Genomic DNA, 25,928 nt, shown 5'->3' on the forward strand with positions numbered 1-25,928 from the left:
TGACCCTAACCAGTCTGGCTTCAAGATGGGTCATTCAACCGAGATCTCCCTGTGTCATGGAGCCCCCATGACTTCCAAAGCTGACTCTGTTCTCAACCTCCTAGATATATCCGCTGCCTTCAACACAATGAAACCCTCAGATCCTCCTCTCCACTCACTCAGGTCTGAGCGTCTTAGGCTCTGCACACTCCTGGATTGCATCCTACCTGGCAGATTACTCCTACCAGGTTGCGTGGAGATCTGTGTCTGCACCACGTGATCTCACTACTGGTGTCCCCCAGGCAGTTTTGATTTTTGCTTGTAAATCTTAGTGGGGCAAAAAAAAAAGTTGGATGCATGACAGCAAAGCTACTACTCAACACAATACATTAATTGCACTATAACGGTGACGAACGGTGCCCACAAAATGTTAGGGCCTACATAAAGGAGGCCCAACAGCAATCCCAACACCTTACCACTGCTACACCTGGCTTTCAGTGGAGCCCTGTCTAGCAGCGATTTCCAACTTGCTGTGTAATCTTTATGGCCGATGAGCACCGATACGTTTTATTTACATTTACATTTAAGTCATTTAGCAGACGCTCTTATCCAGAGCGACTTACAAATTGGGTTTTATCTATAATTTATCTTCATTATTTCTCTTCATATGACAAGGATTAAAAAGGATTTGCCAGTAGATTGTCAAATTGATTCATGATGATGCTAGCTAAGAATTTGAAAGCAAGACGTTGATCAGTCCAATCAAAGCTACTGTACATACAGTGGGGCAAAAAAAGTATTTAGTCAGCCACCAGTTGTGCAAGTTCTCCCACTTAAAAAGATGAGAGAGGCCTGTAATTTTCATCACAGGTACACTTCAAAATGAAGAAAAAAAAATCCAGAACATCACATTGTAGGATTTTTAATGAATTTATTTGCAAATTATGGTGGAAAATAAGTATTTGGTTAAAAACAAAAGTTTCTCAATACTTTGTTATATACTCTTTGTTGGCAATGACAGAGGTCAAATGTTTTCTGTAAGTCTTCACAAGGTTTTCACACACTGTTGCTGGTATTTTGGCCCATTCCTCCATGCAGATCTCCTCTAGAGCAGTGATGTTTTGGGGCTGTTGCTGGGCAACACGGACGTTCAACTCCCTCCAAAGATTTTCTATGGGGTTGAGATCTGGAGACTGGCTAGGCCACTCCAGGACCTTGAAATGCTTCTTACGAAGCCACTCCTTCATTGCCCGGGCGGTGTATTTGGGATCATTGTCATGCTGAAGGACCCAGCCACGTTTCATCTTCAATGCCCTTGCTGATGGAAGGAGGTTTTCACTCAAAATCTCACGATACATGGCCCCATTCATTCTTTCCTTTACACGGATCAGTCGTCCTGGTCCCTTTGCAAAACAAACCAGCCCCAAAGCATGATGTTTCCACCCCCATGCTTCACAGTAGGTATGGTGTTCTTTGGACGCAACTCAGCATTCTTTGTCCTCCAAACACGACGAGTTGAGTTTTTACCAAAAAGTTATATTTTATATTTTTGTTTAATCTGACCATATGACATTCTCCCAATCTTCTTCTGGATCATCCAAATGCTTTCTAGCAAACTTCAGACGGGCCTGGACATGTACTGGCTTAAGCAGGGGGACAAGTCTGGCACTGCAGGATTTGAGTCCCTGGCGGCGTAGTGTGTTACTGATGGTAGGCTTTGTTACTTTGGTCCCAGCTCTCTGCAGGTCATTCACTAGGTACCCCCGTGTGGTTCTGGGATTTTTGCTCACCATTCTTGTGATCATTTTGACCCCACGGGGTGAGATCTTGCGTGGAGCCCCAGATCGAGGGAAATTATCAGTGGTCTTGTATGTCTTCCTTTTCCTAATAATTGCTCCCACAGTTGATTTCTTAAAACCAAGCTGCTTACCTATTGCAGATTCAGTCTTCCCGGCCTGGTGCAGGTCTACGATTTTGTTTCTGGTGTCCTTTGACGGCTCTTTGGTCTTGGCCATAGTGGAGTTTGGAGTGTGAGTGTTTGAGGTTGTGGACAGGTGTCTTTTATACTGATAACAAGTTCAAACAGGTGCCATTAATACAGGTAACGAGTGGAGGACAGAGGACTCTTAAAAATAAGTTACAGGTCTGTGAGAGCCAGAAATCTTGCTTGTTTGTAGGTGACCAAATACTTATTTTCCACCATAATTTGCAAATAAATTCATTAAAAATCCTACAATGTGATTTTCTGGATTTTTTTTCTCATTTTGTCTGTCATAGTTGAAGTGTACCTATGATGAAAATTACAGGCCTCTCATCTTTTTAAGTTGGAGAACTTGCACAATTGGTGGCTGACTAAATACTTTTGCCCCACTGTATAACGTTATTTGACGTCATTTTATCTGTGGACAATGACATTTATGGCAGGACCAAAGGGATACAATTTTGGATGTCCAACCTTACTAAGGACTTAAACTTGGCAATGACGTACAGTCCCCATGAGTGACAGAACACTGAGCCAATCACAGCGCAATGCTCCTATTTACTGCTGGCTCGCCCCACCACTGAAGAAAGCATTGAGCTAGGATGAAACACCTGCAATTTGGAGCTGCCCTACTCAAGACAACAGAAAGAGAACATGTGTGTATGCAGCTTTATTAACTGAATGATATACAGTTGGGTCAGAAGTTTACATTCACTCAATTAGTATTTGGTAGCATTGCCTTTCAGGTAGCCTTTCACAAGCTTCTGTTGGCCCATTCCTCTTGACAGAGCTAGTGTAACTGAGTCAGGTTTGTTGGCCTCCTTGCTTGCACACACTTTTTCAGTTCTGCCCACAAATGTTCTATAGGATTGAGGTCAGGGCTTTTTGATGGCCACTCCAATTCTTTGACTTTGTTGTGCTTAAGCCATTTTACCACATGTTTGAAAGTATGTTTGGGGTCATTGTCCATTTGGAAGACCCATTTGCAACCAAGCATTAACTTCTTGACTGATGTCTTGAGATGTTGCTTCAATATGTCCACGCAATTTTCCTCCCTCATGACGCCATCTATTTTGTGAAGTGCACCAGTCCCTCCTGCAGCAAAGCATCCCCACAACATGATGCTGCAACCCGCATGCTCACGGTTGGGATGGTGTTCTTCGGCTTGCAAGCCTCCCTCTTTTCCCTCCAAACATAACAATGATCATTATGGATAAACCGTTTTTTGTTATCCATGATTTTTTTGTATTTTTGTTTCATCAGACCAGAGGACATTTCTCCAAAAAGTACGAACTTTGTCCCTATGTGCAGTTGCAAACCGTTGTCTGGCTTTTTATGGTGGTTTTGGAGCAGTGGCTTCTTCCTTGCTGAACGACCTTTCAGGTTATGTTGATATAGGATCTCGTTTTACTCTGGATATAGATACCTTGGTACCTGTTTCCTCCAGCATCTTCACAAGGTCCTTTGCTGTTGTTCTGGGATTGATTTGCATTTTTTTGCACCAAAGTACGTTCATCTCTAGTAGACAGAACGCATATCCTGAGCGGTATTACGGCTGCGTGGTCCTATGTTATTTACACTTGCGTACTATTGTTTGTACAGATGAACGTGGTACCGTCAGGCATTTTGAAATTGCTCCCAAGGATGAACCAGACTTGTGGACGTCTTGGCTGATTTATTTTCATTTTCCCATGATGTCAAGCAAAGAGGCATTGAGTTTGAAGGTAGGCCTTGAAATACATCCACAGGTACACCTCCAATTCACTCAAATTATATCAATTCGCCTATCAGAAGCTTCTAAAGCCATGACATACTTTTCTGGAATTTTCCAAGCTGTTTAAAGGCTCAGTCAATTTAGTGTATGTAAACTTCTGACCCACTGGAATTGTGATACAGTGAATTATAAGTGAAATAATCTGTCCGTAAACAATTGTTGGAAAAATTACTTGTGTCATGCACAAAGTAGATATCCTAACTGACTTGCCAAAACTGTAGTTTGTTAACAAGAGCTAGGATGAAGAGTGGTTAAAAAACTAGTTTTAACGACTCCGACCCAAGTGTATGTGAACTTCCGACTTCACTTGTATATATATTTTTACATTGTTTGCAAACTAATATGTGACAAGTATTAATGCAAAAAAAATAACATTCAAAACAGGCAAGCCCACATTTGTTAATTTATATATATATCATTATTATTTTTATTATTATTTTTTTGCTAGAAATGTGGGTCTCAAGAGTCCCACCTGCCCTGAATGACGGGCCGCCACTGCCCACGGGCTCGGTTCTAGTCTGTCTCCTCTTAATCCTCTACACCAAGTCACTCTGCTCCTTCATATCCTCACATGGTCTCTCTTATCATTGCTATGCGGATTACATTGAGCTACTTTTAAAATGTTCCCCTTCTGACACCCAGGTGGCAACACACATCTCTGCGTGCCTGGCAGACATCTCAGCTCAGTTGTCGGCCCACCACCTCAAGCTCCACTTTGACAAGACCTAACTGCTCTTCCTCTCAGGGAAGGGCTGCCCGCTCCAAGACCTCCATTCCGGTCAACAACTCAACTGTGTCCTCCTCCCAGAGTGCAAATAAACTTTGAGTGACCCTGGACAACATCCTGTCATTCTCTGCAAACATCAAAGCAGTGACTCGCTCCTGCAAGTTCATGCTCTACAACATCCGTAGAGTACAACCTCTCCTCACACAGGAATCGGTGCAGGCCCTAATCCAGGCATTTGTCATCTCCCATCTGGACTATGGTACTTCAACTCTCTGTTGGCTGTGTTCCCCGCTTGTGCTGTCAAACCTCTGCAACTTATCCAGAATACTGCATCCCACTTGGTGTTCAACCTTCCCAAGTTCTCCCATCTCATCCTGATCCTCCGCACACATGGTGCACACATAGTGCTTGCCTACGAGCCAGCAAGGGGAACTGCCCCTCCTTACTTTTAGGCTATGCTTTTGGCAACAGGTAGCCTAGTGATTAGAGCGTTGGGCCAGTAACTGAAAGGATGCTAGGTTGAATCCCCAAGCTGACAAGGTCGTTCTGCCCCTGACCAAGGCAGTTAACCCACTGTTCCTTGGCCGTCATCATAAATAAGACATTTTTCTTAACTGACTTGCCTAGTTAAATGAGGTAAATATATTTATATATGCTAGAGCCATATTTCCCAACACAAGCACTCCATTCTGTCGCATCCGGACACTTGGCCGTCCCACCCCTACTGAAGGTCGGTTCCTGCTCAGCCTAGTCAAAGCTCTTCTCTGTCCTGGCACCCCAGTGATGGAACCAGATTCCCCCTGCCCATCTTCCCGAAAACTTCTGAAACCTTACACACACCCACACACACAAAAAATGTAATAAATAAATTGCACTTGTGTTTACCTACTACCACTAACTTTTCTGATAACTTCTTTATTGGGGAAAACATTTACTTACTACGACTGTGATATGTGGTGGTCTCACCTAGTTAAAAGCGTCTGTTAAATGACTAAAATGTAAACGATATAGAATGATCTTTGTACCTATTGCTTGGGGAGTGGGATGCTAAAATTGACAAATGTGCAAAGGAGAATGCTGTTCAGACAAAGATGAAGCTCTGATGAAGGGCTTTGACATGTGAAGAGGCTGTGGAGTATTTATTTGAGTGACAGTGTGAGTTGAATACAAGGTCACAGCTCTGTTTGCTGAAAATATGGTGCAGTGTTGTTTTTCTAAGGCTGTGTGGAAGTTTGTTGACGTAGCAGAAAGTTATTTTGGCTTTGCAATCCACTCTCCCTTTTGTCTAAGGAAAGGATGCCACTCAGGAAGCACGTTTCAGGGCCACATGCAATTCTCCAGAATACCCTAGTGGTGCTGGTGAAGGCTTTGTACCTCCCTTCAAGCAGACCACATGAGGTATGGGTGAGGAATAATCAATGTCCTGAGAGGGCTCTGTGTGTTCACAGTGATCAAAGAGAGAGCGAGTGTGCGAGTGAGTTGGAGACGGAGCGAGACTAGTCTTGTATCTGTGAATGACTGAGACACACAGCTGATATTGATTAAGGTGGAGATGAGCAGGAAGGTAGAATGGGGGCCCAGCTCCTTCTCCTGGGGTTTGGTGATTCCAGCTAATTTATACAGGGGAGAACAGCATGCAGCAGAGCAACAGACAACAATGGCTGAATCTTTTCTCCATGATCATGTCTATTACCATAATGAAAAGAGTTATGGATTTAATGTACCAAACTGATGATATCATAGGAGAGCAAGAATAATCTCATGTGTGTCTAGTGAACAGTTTGAAAAAATGTTTTGATCATCCCGTTTCATCCATTTGTTTCAGTTTGGCGATTTTGAGTTGGAAAAGTCAGGACATATAAATTAGGAATGTTCCATGATGGGGCGTCAAACGAAATGTGCTACATATTCCCTAAGGCACACATAAGGAGATGTTCTCATATGAAGGAATGGATGAAGACAGGCTATGGATGAAGCCCAAGTTCTCTGGACGATGAAGGGAAACATGATCTGTGGCCAAACCCAAACATGCAGAGTTTAACGGGGTTAGAGCCAACCCACTCTGTTACAAACTCCCTTCTGTGGCACCTTGGTAAAGGGAGACACCCTCACTGTGCTGCTACTCCTAATCTGAATGGATTTCTCTGAAGCCAGAGAGCCAGCCTCGGGTGTGCGTGGGCGTGCTCTGACTCCCAATGAGATGAGAGAGGCCTTGCTGGGAAAGAGAGGCAATACCAAGTTTGTGTGTGTGGGCCGCCATGCCTCAGCCTCAGAGAGATATATCACTCCCTCTCTCGCTCCCGGGCTGCCCTACAGCCCAACAGTGTCAGCCAAACCGCGACAAATTTTGTCTGTCCAATATGGGTGCCTGTGGCGCTCAATTACCACAGTCGTAACCTGTCTTTTTAATTCATGCATTTCAAAGTTGCATGGGCTAATCAGAGATGTTAAATTGCCTTTAGTTTAGGCTGTAGCAGAGATACACTACCATTCAAAGTTTGGGGTCACTTAAAAATGTCCTTGTTTTTGAAAGAAAAGCACATTTTCTGTCTATTAAAATAACATCAAATTGATCAGAAATACAGTGGACATTGTTAATGTCGTAAATGACTATTGTAGCTGGAAACAGCAGTCTTTTAAGATGGAATATCTACATAGGTGTACAGAGGCCCATTATCAGCAGCCATCACTCCTGTGTTCCAATGGCACGTTGTGTCAGCTAATACAAGTTTAGCTTTTTAAAAGGGTAATTGATCATAAAAAAAACTTTTGCAATTATGTTAGCACAGCTGAAAACTGTTGTTCTGATTAAATAAGCAATACAACTGGCATTCTTTAGACTAGTAAACATCTGGAGTTTCAGCATTTGTGGGTTCGATTACAGGCTCAAAATGGTGAGAAACAAATAACTTATGAAACACGTCTATTCTTGTTCTGAGCAATGAAGGCTATTCCATGTGAGAAATTGCCAAGAAACTGAAGATCTCGTACAACGCTGTGTACTACTCCTTTCACTGAACAGCGCAAACTGGCTCTAACCAGAATAGAAAGAGTAGTGGGAAGCCCCGGAGCACAACTGAGCAAGAGGACAAGTACATTAGAGTGTGTAGTTTGAATGCAAAACAATTTATAACATTTTTGACATGCGTTTTTCTGGATTTTTTTTGTTGTTATTCTGTCTCACTGTTCAAATAAACCTACCATTAAAATTATAGATTGATAATTTCTTTGTCAGTGGGCAAACATACAAAATCAGCAAGGGATCAAATACTTTTCCCCCCTCACTGTAACTATTCACCCCCCCCAAAGTCAAAACTTTGTAGAGCCACCTTTTTCAGCATCTACAGCTGCAAGTCTCTTGGGGTGTGTCTCTATAATCTTGGCACATCTATCCACTGGGGTTTTTGCCCATTCTTCAAGGCAAAACTGCTCCAGCTCCTTCAAGTTTGATGGGTTCCGCTGGTGGACAGCAATCTTTGTCATACTACAGATTCTCAATTGGATTGAGGTCTGGGCATTGAATAGGCCATTCTAAGACATTTAAATGTTTCCCCTTAAACCACTCGATGGTTGCTTTAGCAGTATGCTTAGGGTCATTGTCCTGCTGGAAGGTGAACCTCTGTCCCAGTCTCAAAGAAGAAGTCTCTGAAGAAAAAGTCTCTGGAAGACTGAAACAGTTTTCCCTCAAGAGTTTCCCTGTATTTAGCGCCATCCGTCATTCCTGCCAATGAAAAAGATCCCAGCAGGATGATGCTTCCCCTACCATGCTTCACTGTTGGGATGGTGTTCTTGGGTTTGTGCCAGACATAGCATTTTCCTTGATGGCCAAAAAGCTCAATTTTGGTCTAATCTGACCAGAGTACCTTCTTCCATATGTTTGGGGAGTCGACCCACATGCCTTTTGGCGAACACCAAACGTGTTTTCTTATTTTCTTCTTTAAACAACATATTTGTCTGGCCACTCTTCTATAAAGCCCAGCTCTGTGGAGTGTACAGCTTAAAGTGGTCCTATGGACAGATACTCTAATCTCTGCTGCGGAGCTTTGCAACTCCTTCAGGCTTATCTTTGGGTGTGCGGCCCTCTCTTGGCAGGTTTGTTGTGGTGCCATATTCTTTCCATTTTTAAAAATATTGGATTTAATGGTGCTCTGTGGGATGTTCAAAGTTTCTGATCTTTTTTTATAACCCAACCTTGATATGTACTTCTCCACAACTTTGTCGCTATTCTGTTTGGAGAGCTCCTTGGTCTTCATTGTGCTGCTTGCTTGGGAGTGCCCCTTGCTTAGTGGTGTTGAAGACTATGGGGCCTTTCAAAACTGGTGTATATATATATATATATATATACTGAGATCATGTGACACTTAGATTGCACACAGGTGGACTTTATTTAACTAATTATGCGACATTCTGAAGGTAATTGGTTGCACCAGATCTTATTTAGGGGCTTCATAGCAAAGGGGGTGAAAACATATGCACGCACCACTTTTCTGTTAAAATATATATATATATATTTTTTTTAAACAAGTAATTTTTTTCATTTGGCTTCACCAATTTGGACTATTTTGTGCATGTCCATTACATGATATCCAAATAAAAATATATTTAAATTACATGTTGTAATGCAACAAAATAGGAAAAACGCCAATGGGGGTGAATACTTTTGCAAGGCACTGTAGAACAAATGTCCCTTATGCAGCATTTACGTATATTATATTCCGCTTATGCAAAGCATTACTTGTTTCTTAAACAGCATATTACTTATACTTCGCTTATGAGAAATAAGACTTATATGTTGTATATTTGACAACTTATTTATGATTCATATATAACATATATATCAACCAACATATCACTGGACATCGACAAACAGAACGTTTTAGTAAATATTGTTTTAGTTTACTAATGTGATTTCTCTGAGAAGAAAACCTTACACTCCTCATATTGGAATTGTTTGGCTCCTCTGCTGTGGTCTAACTAAACATTTATCTTCTAGCTAATTGTGAGAGTCAGTCAGTGCATGAAGGCCTAGACGCTAAACTAATGGAGAGTAATGCATTTTGCTCGATGCCTTCTGGCCCTCTGCCACGACCTCCATTAAAAGGTCTTACTCTTTTTAAGTGGGTCAAACAGAACTGGCTTAGCTGCGTACTGTACTTTGCTGACTTACTTTACACTGAGTTCGTAACATTTCAGATTGACAAGGAACTGGAATTGTGACTGTGGACCTGGCATTGTGAGAATATACAGTGTCCAGTTGGTGGTGATTAAATAGACATGGGTTGTGTCCCAAATAGCACCCTAATCCCTATGTAGTGCTTTTACATTTAACCAGGGCCCATAGGGCTCTCGTAAAACGTAATGCACTATATAGGGAATAGGGTGCCATTTGGGAAACAGCCATAGGCATAAAGTAACTTCCAAACCTTCTGTCTTTGTCTATTCTTCTCATCAGCCCTCTTCATATCGGAGTAACCATATGTCATACAGCTCACCAAACAGTCTTAAGTATCGGGGTCCTGAGTGCCTCAGCGGTCTAATGCAATGCATATCAGTCCCTTAGAATATGTTCATAAAAACCTCTTAGGGATCCCCTACTGCTAGAATCCCGTTAACGGGATCGATTTGACAACATCCGGTAAATTGCAGAGCGCGAAATTCAAAAATACTACATTCGTAATATTAAACTTTCATGACGATACAAGTGTCTTACATCATTTAAAAGATAAACCTCTTGTTAATCCAGCCTCTTTGTCAGATTTCAAAAAGGCTTTACGGCGAAAGCATACCATGCGATTATCTGAGGACAGCGCCCCGCATACAAAAGCATGTAAAACATTTTCCAACCTAACAGAAGCATCACGAAAGTCAGAAATAGCGATAAAATAAATTGCTTACCTTTGAAGATAATCTTTTTGCAATCCCAAAGGTCTCAGTTACACAATGAATGGTCGTTCTATTCGATAACGTCCTTCTTCATATCCCAAAAATGTATGTTTATTTGCCGCGTTTGATTCCAACTCACCCAACATGCCTACAAAGGATATAATAAGTTACCTCTAAACTTGGTCCAAACATTTCAGACAACGTTTCTAATCCAACCTCAGGTACCCTAAAATGTAAATAATCTATCAAATTTAGGACGGAATAAACTGTTTCCAATACCGGAGAAAAACAACGAGGAGCGCGCTCTCATTCACGTGCACCAAAAGACTAGAGTCCACCTGCGTGACACTTAGAAAGAATACGACTACTTCTTAATTTTTCAACAAAAAAAAAACATTGAACAATTTCTAAAGACTGTTGACATCTAGCGGAAGCCATAGGTAGCAAGTTTTAAGTTCCTCGGCATACACATCACAGACAAACTGAATTGGTCCACTCACACTGACAGCGTCGTGAAGGAGGCGCAGCAGCAAATTCGGCTTGTCACCAAAAGCACCAAAAGCACTCAAACTTCTACAGATGCACAATCGAGAGCATCCTGGCGGGCTGTATCACCGCCTGGTACGGCAACTGCTCCGCCCTCAACCGTAAGGCTCTCCAGAGGGTAGTGAGGTCTGCACAACGCATCACCGGGGGCAAACTACCTGCCCTCCAGGACACCTACACCACCCGATGTTACAGGAAGGCCATAAAGATCATCAAGGACATCAACCACCCGAGCCACTGCCTGTTCACCCCGCTATCATCCAGAAGGCGAGGCTAGTACAGGTGCATCAAAGCTGGGACCGAGAGACTGAAAAACAGCTTCTATCTCAAGGCCATCAGCCTCTTAGAGCTCCCCCTCTATACTGCCCCCGTTGGAGAAAGTGCGTGCCCATAGTAAACTGAAAATATTTTTTTTCCAAAATTGCTAATATATGCATATAAAAATTATTATTGAATAGAAAACTCTAAAGTTTCTAAAACTGTTTAAATTATGTCTGTATGTAAAGCAGAACTCTCAGCGCAGCCTTTCTCTCTCTTGTGAAGAGAAAAGTTGGGTCAACTTTGACGTCATGGCCCCCACCCTTCCCAGGCAGCTACCGATCCAGGAACAGTCTCTATCTCTTCAGCACGATGCTTTCAAATGGCACGTTCATTGTGAGAATCCCACAAGCCCTGCACGTTTGGCGGGCGAAATTGCTCGTGTCCCTCTGAAAAACATGCACTCTATTGCGCGCGGCCGATTTGGAGTACGACTTTTTCCATGATCCAGCATTTGAAGCCGGTTTGTCTGTTAGCGCTGCTCTTTGTTCTACATGCTAAAAACATCATAAAGCTCGATTTTGCACATCGTTTGACCAGTTTAATCGACATATAATATGTAAATTGGAAGTTTTGATGCGCAAGAGTGCTGGACCAGAAGTCATTTTTGACGCATTTCAACTGAAGCTGTTAGCATATGCTAATACAGGGACACACAACCTGAAACCAAACGATGTATTGGGTAAGTATGACTCCTTCTACGTCTTCTGATGGAAGAACATCAAAGGTAAGGGAATATTTATGTGGTTATTTGGGGTTTCTGTGGACTCCAAAACGTAGAGGAGACATACTGCTAATATCTGAGCGCCGACTCATAGTATAGCCCAGTGAACGATGTCTGTAACGTTAAAAATAAATGTAATACAGCGGTTGCATTAAGAAGAAGTGTATCTTTGTAACTATATGTAGAACATGTATATTTAGTCATGTTTATTGCTTGTTATCTGACGTTATCTGTCGGAGCTATCATCATTTCTCCGGACAATTGAGTAGCTTTTTCTTTTTTGAAATGTCGTCAACCGAGATTTATGGATATAAATGGCATATTATTGAAAAAAAATTAAATGTACTGTGTAACATGTAATATTACTGTCATCTGATGAAGATTTTCAAAAGGTTAGTGAATTATTTATTTTTTAATCCTACTTTTAAATTTTTTTTTTTTTTGGGACAAAATGGCCGCCGCTTGCCTTTTGTTTCGGTGGTGATCTAATATAAATATGTGCTGTTTTCGCCGTAAAACATTTTAGAAATCTGACTTGCTGGGTAGATAAACAAGGTGTTTATCTTTCATTTGAGCCATTGGACTTGTTAATGTGTGGAGGTTAAATATTTTTAGGAATATTTTTGCGTTCCATGCGCCACCTTCCAGCTGAACGTTATATAATGTTACTTACCCTACATTATTCATCTCGTATGCATACGTATATACTGTACTCTATATCATCGACTGCATCCTTATGTAATACATGTATCACTAGCCACTTTAACTATGCCACTTTGTTTACTTTGTCTACATACTCATCTCATATGTATATACTGTACTCAATACCATCTACTGTATGCTGCCCTGTACCATCACTCATTCATATATCCTTATGTACATATTCTTTATCCCCTTACACTGTGTATAAGACAGTAGTTTTGGAATTGTTAGTTAGATTACTTGTTGGTTATCACTGCATTGTCGGAACTAGAAGCACAAGCATTTCGCTACACTCGCATTAACATCTGCTAACCATGTGTATGTGACAAATAAAATTTGATTTGATTTTGAGTCAGTTCGCCTCCCAAATCAGTTCTGTTATACTCACAGACATATGCATATGCATATCCTAGCTTCTGGGCCTGAGTACCAGGCAGTTTACCGTGGGCACCTCAGTCTTCCAAACTTCAGAATAATCCCCCCTAGCCTTAAGAAGTTTTTAACCGACTTGCCTGGTAAAATAAAAAGTAGATAATTGTAAGACTTTTCCCCCACAAACTAAGGTTCCACCCCTTTTTTTAAATGTTTGCCTAAAATTACATACACAAATCTAACTACCTTTAGCTCAGAACCTGAAGCAAGGATATGCATATTCTTAATACCATTTGAAATGAAACACTTTGAGGTTTGTGGAAGTGTGAAAGGAATGTAGGAGAATATAACACATTAGATCTGATAAAAGACCATTTAAAAAAAATGTTTTTTTTGTACCATCATCTTTGAAATGCAAGAGAAAGGCCATAATGAATTTATCTAGCCCAGGCAGAATTTAGACTTTGGCGTCTAGATTGCAGCACTGTAGGTGCAAAGTCCAAATCCAATGAACTATTGCACATCCGTTCAAAATGTTGTATCAAGACTGCCCAAATGTGCCTAATTTGTTGATTCATACATTTTCAATTGTGTTCTCTACTCAAACAATAGCATGGTATTCTTCCACTGTTATAGCTACTGTAAATTGGACAGTGCAGTTAGATTAACAAGAACTTAAGCTTTCTGCCCAAGTCAGATATGTCTATGTCCTGGTATTTTTTTTGTTTATTACAACCTCATGCTAATCACATTAGCCTACGTTATCTCAACCGATGGGACACCGATCCTGAAGAAGTTTTTAAAGTGGACTCTTATGTTTGATATGGCACCGCAGCTGATGGAGTAAGAATCTGCAATTATTTAGTGCCAGATTGATGAGCATTGCAAATACACATTTTAAAGATCAAATTCAATATGGGTGCAATGATTGCCTCGTAGCAGTCACACTAGTGTGGCCTTGAATTAACACTTGCTTGACAAGGCTATCAATGGAGAAATTGAGTACCAGCAAAAGGATGTTATTTCCTTTCTTTCCAAAAATCATCACAGCATGGAGGCTAATCGCCCACTGTTAGGATCAACACAATAGAAATTCGATACACACATACAATGTCATTTGACATAATATTCAAAGACATGTAGGTCTGTCTACCTGATACTGCATTGCTGTATTATTTCTCATTTTATTTTTTGAACATAATATGAACTATCACATGTAATACTCTTCATATGATTCGGATCCACTTTTCTATGAAGCAAAAGATGATACTGGGGTTGGTAACCAATGCTATAACGTATTGCATTTCTCAGATACCTAACTTGGTTCTCTCTCTCTCTCTGCTCTACAGATCAGGAGCGGATAGGGAAGGACTCCAACTACGAACAAGAGGGGAAGGTGCAGTTTGTGATTGATGCAGTCTATTCCATGGCCCACGCGCTGCACAACATGCACAGGGAGCTCTGTCCAGGGAAGGTGGGCCTTTGCTCTAGGATGGATCCCATCAACGGCACTCTGCTGCTCAAACACATCCGGATGCTTAACTTTGCAGGTCAGTCACTTTCTTGGTGCACACACCCACATCCACAGGCTCGTATGTACTGTATGTACACACACGCAAATAGGACATCCAGACATTTTTATTTATTTTATTTCGCCTTTATTTAACTAGGTAGGCAAGTTGAGAAGTTCTCATTTACAATCGCGACCTTGTCAAGATAAAGCAAAGCAGTTCGACACATACAACAACACAACAACACAGAGTTACACATGGAGTAAAACAAGCATACAGTCAATAATACAGTAGAAAAATAAGTGTATATACAATGTGAGCAAGTGAGGTGAGATAAGGGAGGTAAAGGCAAAAAAAGGCAGTGGAAAAATGTGCAAAGTAGACATGGATATAATGGGGTGCAAAGGAGCTAAATAAATACAGTAGGGAAAGGGGTAGTTGTTTGGTCTAAATTATAGATGGGCTATGTACAGGTGCAGTAATCTGTGAGCTGCTCTGACAGCTGGTGCTTAAAGCTAGTGGGGAGATAAGTGTTTCCAGTTTCAGAGATTTTTGTAGTTCGTTCCAGTCATTGGCAGCAGAGAACTGGAAGGAGAGGCGGCCAAAGAAAGAATTAGTTTGGGGAGGTGACCAGAGAGATATACCTGCTGGAGCGCGTGCTACAGGTGGGTGCTGCTATGGTCACCAGCGAGCTGAGATAAGGGGGGACTTTACCTAGCAGGGTCTTGTAGATGACCTGGAGGCAGTGGGTTTGGCGACGAGTATGAAGTGAGGGCCAGCCAGCGACAGCGGACAGGTCACAGTGGTGGGTAGTATATGGGGCTTTGGTGATGAAACAGATGGCACTGTGATAGACTGCATAAAATTGATTGAGTAAGGTATTGGAGGTATTTACCCTTGTAAAACTGACCATCCTACCAATCCTCGACTTTGGCGATGTCCTTTACAAAATAGCCTCCAATACCCTATTCAACAAATTGGATGCAGTCTATCACAGTGCAATCCGTTTTGTCACCAAAGCCCCATATACTACCCACCATTGCGACCTGTACGCTCTCGTTGGCTGGCCCTCGCTTCATACTCGTCGCCAAACCCACTGGCTCCATGTCATCTACAAGACCCTGCTAGGTAAAGTCCCCCCTTATCTCAGCTCGATGGTCACCATAGCATCTCCCACCTGTAGCACACACTCCAGCAGGTATATCTCTAGTCACCCCTAAAATCAATTATTTCTTTGGCCGCCTCTCCTTCCAGTTCTCTGCTGCCATTGACTGGAACAAACTACAAAAATCTCTGAAACTGGAAACACTTCTCCCTCACTAGTTTTAAGCACCAACTGTCAGAGCAGCTCACAGATTACTGCACCTGTACATAGCCCACCTATAATTTAGCCCACACAACTACCTCTTTCCCTACTGTATTTAATTTATTTATTTATTTTGCTCCTTTGCACCCCATTATTTTTATTTCTACTTTGCACATTCTTCCACTGCAAATCTACCATTCCAATGTTTTACTTGCTATATTGTATTTACTTTGCCACCATGGCCTTTGTTTGCCTTTACCTCCCTTCTCACCTAATTTGCTCAGATCGTCCTTCTGTAGCTCAGTTGGTAGAGCATGGCGCTTGTAACGCCAGGGTAGTGGGTTCGATCCCCGGGACCACCCATACGTAGAATGTATGCACACATGACTGTAAGTCGCTTTGGATAAAAGCGTCTGCTAAATGGCATATATTATCGTATATAGACTTGTTTATACTGTATTATTGACTGTATGCTTGTTTTACTCCATGTGTAACTCTGTGTCGTTGTATCTGTCGAACTGCTTTGCTTTATCTTGGCCAGGTCGCAATTGTAAATGAGAACTTGTTCTCAACTTGCCTACCTGGTTAAATAAAGGTGAAATAAAAAAATAAAATAAGGGTGCCTGTGTTTACAGCTTTGGGGTGGTACCTGGTAGGTTCATTGATAATTTGCGTGAGATTGAGGGCATCAAGTTTAGATTGTAGGGTGGCTGGGGTGTTAAGCATATTCCAGTTTAGGTTGCCTGGCAGCACAAGCTCTGAAGATAGATGGGGGGCAATCAGTTCACATATGGTGTCCAGAGCACAGCTGAGGCGGAAGGTGGTCTATAGCGGGCGGAAACGGTGAGAGACTTGTTATTAGAGAAGTGGATTTTTAAAAATAGAAGTTCAAATTGTTTGGGTACAGACCTGGATAGTAAGCCTGCAGAGGTCTGTCCATCTTTGCAGTAGATTGCAACACCGCCCCCTTTGGCCATTCTATCTTGTCTGAAAATGTTGTAGTTAGGGATGAAAATTTCTGAATTTTTGGTGGTCTTCCTAAGCCAGGATTCAGACACGGCTAGAACATCCGGGTTGGCAGAGTGTGCTAAAGCAGTGAATAAAACAAACTTAGGGAGGAGGCTTCTAATGTTAACATGCATGAAACCAAGGCTATTACGGTTACAGAAGTCATCAAAAGAGAGCGCCTGGGGAATAAGAGTGGATTCACCTCTACATCACCAGAGGAACAGAGGAGGAGTGGGATACGAGTACGGATAAAAGCTATGAGAATTGGTCGTCTAGAACGTCTGGAACAGAGAGTAAAAGGAGGTTTCTGGGGGCGATTAAAATAGCTTCAAGGTATAATGTACAGACAAAGGTATGGTAGGATGTGAATACAGTGGAGGTAAACCTAGGTATTGAGTGATGGTGAGATATTGTCTCTAAAAACATCATTGAAACCAGGTGATGTCGTCGCATGAGTGGGTGGTGGAACTGAAAGGGTGGATAAGGTATAGTGAGCAGGGTTCTACAGTGAAATAAGCCAATAAACACTAACCAGAACAGCAATGGACAAGGCATATTGACATTAAGGAGAGACATGCTTAGACGAGTGAACATAAGGGTCCAGTGAGTAGTGAGATTGGTTGGGGTTACGGCAATTCAGACAGCTAGCCGGGCCATCGGTAGCAAGCTAGCATAGGATGGAGGTCTGTTTTTAGCCACCTTGTGCGTTTCCATCGGTAGATTAGTGGGGTTCCGTATGGTAGAGGGGATCAATTCAATTGGCAAAATAGATATAGTTATAGTGACCCAAGAACAATTGGACATGTATGCACAAACACAAGCATACACTATGTAAAGCAATAATTTCCTCACTATTTCATCAGATTGTGGTGTTTTTCTATGATTATTTCATAAAGTGAGATTATTTACATGATGTGAAATATTTACCCTAGGTTGAAGACATATCTAAACGGAGAAGAGGCGAGGAAGAGACTAAAAACCTCACATTAAAACGCTGTTTTCTGATTCCTTCCAAGTAACAAAATGTCAAGAGAGGGCCTCTTGAACAAATAGAGGAAATATCTTTCTAGGTATTACAGAGATTAGTTTCAAATCGATTAAATGGAGAGAAGAAAATGCTGCTCTCTGGAGAGCACAGAAAAGCCCTTGAAGGGGGGCAGCCCCTTGAAATACATAATCCCAGTGAAACGTATTTAATAAATGTTTGGCAAAAAACACTTATGGGGGCTGTTTATTACATTTATTTACAAAAGACCCCATTGTACTGTATATGTGAGAAGCATGTATCACCTAAGGGGAGATAAATCAAAACAGCAACTGCATGTGTTTGCTAGACTTATTTGAAGACACCATCTAGGGAAACGACACTAACTACACTAACAACTAGACCAATCTGGATGTAGATGCTGTGCCACACAAGTGGGTTGCTTCTGGGTTACACGCAACGTCATCCTGTTGCATCATCAGCAGCACACATCAGTATGTTTAACATGGCCTCGTACAACCAAATTACAAGCAATTTCTAAAACCAATAATTGTCTTCTCATCAGATAAGTATTTACAACCAAAACACACAACAACAACAAAAACATGTTGTCTGTTTGTTGACTTTGTGTTCGGTTTTCGGGGGGTTTCCGTTGAAATGTAATTATTACCCAGTCTGAGTTTTAACTGTAGAGCTTTCATACAGGGTCTAATGTGTCACTCCTTTTAAACAATGTCATGTTCTAAGCATCCAGGATCAAGTACAAATTACAAAAAGGTCAATCGACAACAGCCTCCCAAGCAAAGCATTGTGGTAATGTAATTACTCATAGTGTGGCGGCAATATCTCTGGCGGGCCGACAATCATCAACAATCTTATCTTGGAATATCGGTGGACTTCCACTCTGGACTATCTATATACAGCTCAAGTCGGAAGTGTACATATACCTTAGACAAAATACATTTAAACTCAGTTTTTCACAATTCCTGACATTTAATCCTAATAAATACTCCCTGTTTTAGGTCAGTTAGGATTGCCACTTTATTTTAAGAATGTGAAATGTTATAATAATAGCAGAGAGAATGATTTATTTCAGATTTTATTTCTTTCATCACATTCCCAGTGGGTCAGAAGTTTGCATGCACTCAATTAGTATTTGGTAGCATCGCCTTTCAATTGTTTAACTTGGGTCAAACGTGTCAGGTAGCCTTCCACAAGCTTCCCACAATAAGTTGGGTGAATTTTGGCCCATTCCTCCTAACAGAGCTGGTGTAACTGAGTCAGGTTTGTAGGCCTCCTTGCTCACACACGCTTTTTCAGTTCTGCGCACACATTTTCTATGGGATTGTGGTCAGGGCTTTGTGATGGCCACTCCAATACCTTGACTTTGTTGTCCTTAAGCCATTTTGCCACAGCTTTGGAAGTATGCTTGGGGTCATTATCCATTTGGAAGACCCATTAGCGACCAAGCTTTAACTTCCTGACTGATGTCTTGAGATGTTGCTTCAATATAACCACATCATTTTCCTCCCTCATACTGCCATCTATTTTGTGAAGTTACTAGTCCAACATTCTCACTACTAGGCTAACTGCCGCCTGTCAATTAGCCTATGAGAAGCTTCTAAAGCCATGACATACTTTTCTGGAATTTTCCAAGCTGTTTAAAGGCACATTCAACTTAGTGTATGCACATTTCTGACCCACTGGAATTGTGATACAGTGAATTATAAGTGAAATAATCTGTCTGTAAACAATTGTTGGAATAATGACTTGTATCATGCACAAAGTAGATGTCCTAACCGACTTGCCAAAACTATAGTTTGTTTAACAATACATTTGTGGAGTGGTTGAAAAACGAGTTTTAATGACTCCAATCTGTGTATGTAAACTTCCGACTTCAACTGTATCTCAACACACACAGTAGGAGAGAGAACTCCTCTTTTTTTTCCAAGTGTGAGGAAGCTTATCCTTCTGTCATTTCCATAAGTATGTACTAAGTAGGTTCTTTGATGTCTTGCTGTTATTATCTTTCTAGAAACACCACTTATCAAATGTCTCATTTTGGCTCACTCAGCAGCCAAGGCAGAGGAATCATAGTTTCCAACCTCAGTCTTGCCCCTGGTCCCAACCCCTTCTCCCATCTTGTGCCTACCTCTCCCTTTTCATGCTCTAAAGACTAGCTTGACATTTCAATGGGCTGCGATTGAATGAAGCTTTCTATCACTGTTCTGCATCTGAGAAACATTTGTTGTATGCTTTTTATTTTTTTATTTGTACCTGCAGACAGAATGCAGTGGCCTTTTCGACGGTCAGTCTCCACAGACACTGCAGTAATGACTATGGAACAATGACAAAGCACCGTGTGCTTCTTTTTCCATCTTCTCAGTGAAGTGCACAAAAACATATTAGGTTGTTTGTTTTACCCATTTGCTGGGGCACTTCGTTGGGTTGTTTCTTTAAAAACTGCTGGGTTATTGGTGCTGGGTTATTGGTGCTGGGTAATTGAGATCAGAAGACTGGAGGCATAGTTTTAGTAGGTGCGCAGCTTTCAGACAGTTGTTTTTAGCCACCCATGAGAGTAAATGCCATTCCTGTTCATCTGTTCTGTTATCACATGTTAAGGTTGAACGTTTACATTTTTGTATCTTCAATAACACTTACAAAAGTGTATTAGTTCCATAAAAGACCATGTAAATGTCATTGTTGGGATGGTGGTATATCTTATTATAATAAATAAACAATGCTATTTAAGTTGCATTTGCAGTATACAAACTTAACATCATGGACAGCAATGGCATTTGTGCTCATGGGTGGCCAATAAGATCGAGCTGAAAGACATGCCCCTACAAAGCCAGACCCCTTGAAAATAACCTAAGTATTATTTAAAAAAAAGACCCAGGTTCTAAATCAACCGAGCATTAGATTAAGAAAAACCCAACTGATGGTTAAATTAGCCCATGTTTGGGTAATCCCAACAACCCAATTTGTGTTATTCACACAACCCAACTGGCTGGGTCAAAATAACCCAACGTGTTCTGTCCATTATTTAACCAGGTTTTGTTTTTTTCCCTTTGACTTAAGAGGTGTGGGGAGTTCATTACTAATTAGTGATCTTAATTCATCAATCAAGTACAAAGAAGGAGTGAAAACCCACTTCCACTCGGTCCTCTGTGGAATGAGTTTGACAAACTTAGAACCAGTGCCAATATGGGGCACTTTCCTCTTTAGATTTTATGTTAAATTAATTACTAAACTTATTTTTAAGCCCATGTTTTATCATTATTAATGCAAAATATCTGTCAGCGGTATTTTGCGGAGTAAACACACTGACTGGACCAGGCTCCTATGTCCCTAGTAAGTTGTTCCTTCAAAGGTGCACCACAGAGCAAAGATATGCAAGGCAGGACCTGCAAATAGTACCGCCAGTGGAGAACGAGTGTGTCGAGTGACGCACACAGCATTTGATTTGATTGGAGCTTCCAGTGATGGGCAGGACTCACATGAGGTAGGTTTGTGAATTAATTTGATCAAGCTTTGTAGCCTATGAGTCCTTTTTCTCTGTAATAATTGCCACCTAGCAATTTATGAAGTTGGCTTTAGCTAACCATCTCAACCTCATAACTAGCTCCAAAGCCATTTAAGGCTATCAATCACGTTAGAGTACCTTGTCTAACTATCATAGCTGGCATGCCTGCTGGAAAGGTTTCTAGACTTTAGGAGCAACTCAAATTGATTGCTTTAATACTTATGATACTTTATTCCACAGCATTGTTGAATACTCATTTCTGATTGGCTAGACCTGAATACAATTAACAATGGTGTCAGTAGTGTAAGTGAGTAGTTGCATGCATAGATGTGATAATGGGGGGAGGGGGGGTGTTGAATGGTGCCAAAGCAAACAAACAAAATGGCCACAAAATGCCACAACCAAAATCCCAGAGTGTCTGCATGGAGATCTCCATGAATGGGGGAAAGGTGTATTTATCCCAGGACACACCCGGGCCCAGGTGTGTCCCATTTCGCTGACAACCCTCCCTGCTCTGCCCAACAACATCCTATTAAGGAAAACAAGAGCAAAGAGAGAATTTGGCAGACAGAGTAGGTCATCACATTAGGTTGAATTTGATTATTTTAGGTACCTTTTTCACCTGCTTTAAAAAAAAGAGAGGTTGGAATCAAGTCTGATGCCAAGGAACTTAAAAACGGATACAACTCGAGCGATTGGGTTGTACGGACCATCAGCGTTTATCTTTTACATGTGTCAGTTCTACTAAACTAAGGCATAAAAGTTCTTAAAGAATCAATATGCATCATTAATTAAAATGACAATGGAACATGCTTAGATGATAATGGATCTAGATTGCAATAAAAATCTGTTTCAGGTGATTTAAAAGTTACATTTCCTAGGGCGGCCAGCTCCGATCCGGACCCGGCCTCTCTCTCTCCTGTCCAGCCTCACGTATTTTGTATCCTTACGTATTTTGTACCCTCTCGAAAATAATAGGTGTGACGCCCCTTCAGAAGTCAGATTTGCTAGTTTTTCACAAGAACTTGAAGATCTAGCCTTCACGTCAGCCAATGACTTTACACTAAAGGTGTGATGATATTCAGTTCCCTAGTTCGGTCTCTTGGAGAGTTTGTGAGAATTTTACAAAATAGGTTCTCCTTTCACAACACTTGAAAATAACTGTTCCAAGATGCAATTTGCGATACGCACATTCTACATGACGTTAGCAAGCTAGCTTGTTTACAACGGGCTAAAGGTTCCATGCGACTGTTGCTGCTGCATTACAATACCTAGTACTCTGGTCGTAAAATGTATATCCGCTACTCACACAGGTCTAGGATTCAATTCAGCCAGGGTTCATTTGCGTAGAGCTCCAAGACAGGATTGTGTCAAGGCACAGATCTGGCGAAGGGTTCGAACACATTTCTGCAGCATTGAAGGTCCCCAAGAACACAGTTGCCTCCATCATTCTTAAATTAAAGAACTACAAAGACTCTTCCTAGAGCTGCTCGTCAGGGAGGTGACCAAAAACCCGAAGGTCAATCTGACAGAGCTCTAGAGCTCATCTGTGGAAATGGGAAAACCTTCCAGAAGGACAACCATCTCTGCAGCACTCCACCAATCAGGCCTTTATGGTAGAGTGGCCAGACGGAGGCCACTCCACAGTAAAAGGCACATGACAGCCTGCTTGGTGTTTGCCAAAATCCACCTAAGGACTCTCAGACCAGGAGAAACAAAATTATCTGGCTTGATGAAACCAAGATTGAATGCCAAATATCACGTCTGGAGGACGTGAACCTGAAGCAAGGTGGTGACAGCATCATGCTGTGGAGATGTTTTTCCTCAGCAGGGACTGGGAGACTAATCAGGATCAATGCAAAGATGAACGGAGAAAAGTACAGAGAGCTCCCTGATGATAACCTGCTCCAGGACCTCAGACTGAGGCGAAGGTTCACCATCCAACAGGACAACGACTCTAAGCACACAGCCAAATCAATGCAGGAGTGGCTTCGGGACAAGTCACTGAATGTCCTTAAGTAGCCCAGCCAGAGCCCGGACTTGAACCCGATCGAACATCTAACTAGCTGTGGAGCGTTGCTCCCCATCCAACCTAGCAAAGCTTGAGAGGAACTGCAGAGAAGAATGAGAGGAATGCCCCAAATACAGGTGTGCCTAGCATTTAGCGTCATACTGAAGAAGACTCGAGGGTGTAATTGCTGCCAAAGGTGCTTCAACAAAGTACAGAGTAAAGGGTCTGAAATAGTTATGTGATATTGCAGTTTTTACATTTTAATACATTTGCAAAAATGTCTAAATCTGTTTTTGCTTTGGCATAATGATGTAGATTGAAGAACATTTTAGTCAATATTAGAATGAGGCTGTAAAATCTTTTTTGGGGGAAAAAGTCAAGGGTCTGAATAGGCACTGTATACCCCTTGAGTTATTCTGCATTTTGTTGTGTCACAGCTTGAATTCAAAATGTATTCAATTTATTTATTTTTTCTCACCCACCTACACAAAATACCCATAACGACAATGTCAAAACAGGTAAAAAAAAATTTGCAAATGTATTGAAAAAGAAACACAGAATTCTCATTGCATAGGTATTCATACCTGAATCAATACCTGTTAGAATTTCCTATTTTGCCTGTGCTTAGCTCAATTCCGTTTCTTTTTTTAATACTAAAAACTCCCCAGTCCTTAACAATTACAAGCATATCCATAACATGATGCAGCCACCACTATGCTTGAAAATATGGAGATTGGTCATCAGATATGCGTTGGATTCAAATAATAACATCGGTGTCACCATCGTCGTAATGATGAGACCAAGGCGCAGCGTGAATAGCATTCCACATATTTTTAATGAACTGAACCTCACCAAAACAACCAAATGAAAGGTGAAGCTACTAGTGTGCACACAGGCACCTAACTGTAGACAAGATCCCAAAAATCACCAAAAGGGCTGCCTAAATATGATCCCCAATCAGAGACAACGATAAACAGCTGTCTCTGATTAGGAACCATATCAGGCCAACAGATCTACAAAAACCCATAGACATACAAAAACTACCCACCCTAGTCACACCTTGACCTAACCAAAATATATAGAAAACAGAGATATCTAAGGTCAGGCGGTGACAGTACCCCCCCCCCCAGCTCTGGACTGGGGACCGACGCCGGAAGCTCTGGACTGGGGACCGACGCCGGAAGCTCTGGACTGGGGACCGACGCCGGAAGCTCTGGACTGGGGACCGACGCCGGAAGCTCTGGACTGGGGACCGACGCCGGAAGCTCTGGACTGGGAAGGCGCACTGGAGGCCTGATGCGTGGTGCTGGCACTGGTGGTAACGGGATGATGACACACACCTCAGGGTGAGTGCGGGGAGCAGGCACAGGGCGTACTGGACTGTGAATGCGCACTGGAGGTCTGATGCATAGTGCTGGCACTGGTGGTACCGGGCTGATGACACGCACCTCAGGGCGAGCGCGGGGAAGAGCCACAGGACATACCCGAGTGGGGACACGCACTTGAGGGAGAGTGCAAGGAGTAGGAACAGGACACACCTGACTGGGAAGGGCATTTGAGGGAGTGTGAGGAGTTGGCACAGGAAACACTGGGTTTTGAAGGTACACTGGAGACCTGGTGTGTATAGCCGGCATTAATTGTTCCGGAACTTTAACACACATTTCAGGACGAGTACAGAGAGCCGACTCAGGTGGCACCAAACTGACAACAAGTTCCTTTATTCTAAATCTGTGCGTCCTCCACCAACTCAACAACTCCCCCATTTCTCTCTTCCCCGAATCCTCCTTCTCTCAGACTGGCTCTGGTTTACTCCTCAGCCGACTGCTCCATGTGCCCCCTCCCCCCCCAGAATTATCTTGGGGTTTGTGGCCTACCTCGTTGGTATAACTCCTCGTAACGTCGCCGTTCCGCTTTCGCTGCCTCTATTTCCTCCTTCGGACGGCGATACTCCCCAGCCTGCGTCCAGGTTCCTGCTCCGTCCAGGATCTCCTCCCAAGTCCACTCCTCCTGTACACGCTGCTTGGTCCATTTGTGGTGGGATCTTCTGTCACGTTCTTTATAAGGATCGGACCAAGGCGCGGCGTGGTATACGTACATTCTTATTTATTTAAAGAATGAAACACTGAACAAACAAAACAATAAAACTAACCGTGAAGCTGATCAAACGAGTGCTGACAGGCAACTCCACATAGACAAGATCACATGAAACACAAAGGGCTTGCAGGCTGCCTAAATATGATCCCCAATCAGAGACAACGATAAACAGCTGTCTCTGATTGAGAACCATATCAGGCCAACATAGAAATACAAAAAACCCTAGACCTACAACAACCCTAGACATACAAAAACTCTAGACAATACAAAAACTAGCGTACCCACCCGAGTCACAACCTGACCTAATGAAAATATAAAGAAAACAGAGGTTAGCATATGTTATTGCAAATGTAGCAAACATAACTCCCAAACATAACTCTTTGTCACATGTGTTGTAATGTTGTTCATACAGTACATCCTCAGCTTTTTCCTATAGAAAGCCATTAAACTCCCTGAGGGTTTTCCTTCCTCTCCGGCAACT

The 25,928-nt window shown here is 42.0% G+C and overlaps 1 protein-coding gene across 1 annotated transcript in view; it reads left to right on the forward strand.

Annotated features, from left to right (window-relative positions):
- Window positions 1-25,928, forward strand: part of LOC118399947 (metabotropic glutamate receptor 4-like) — a 236,878-nt gene that overhangs the window by 164,223 nt on the left and 46,727 nt on the right. Inside the window, exon 6 of the mRNA XM_035796185.2 lies at window positions 14,356-14,556. Coding sequence (XP_035652078.1) covers window positions 14,356-14,556 — 201 coding nt within the window. The remainder of the gene's footprint in view (window positions 1-14,355; window positions 14,557-25,928) is intronic.

This window comes from Oncorhynchus keta, chromosome 21 (assembly GCF_023373465.1).
Source record: "Oncorhynchus keta strain PuntledgeMale-10-30-2019 chromosome 21, Oket_V2, whole genome shotgun sequence".
NCBI classification, from domain to species: Eukaryota; Metazoa; Chordata; class Actinopteri; order Salmoniformes; family Salmonidae; genus Oncorhynchus; species Oncorhynchus keta.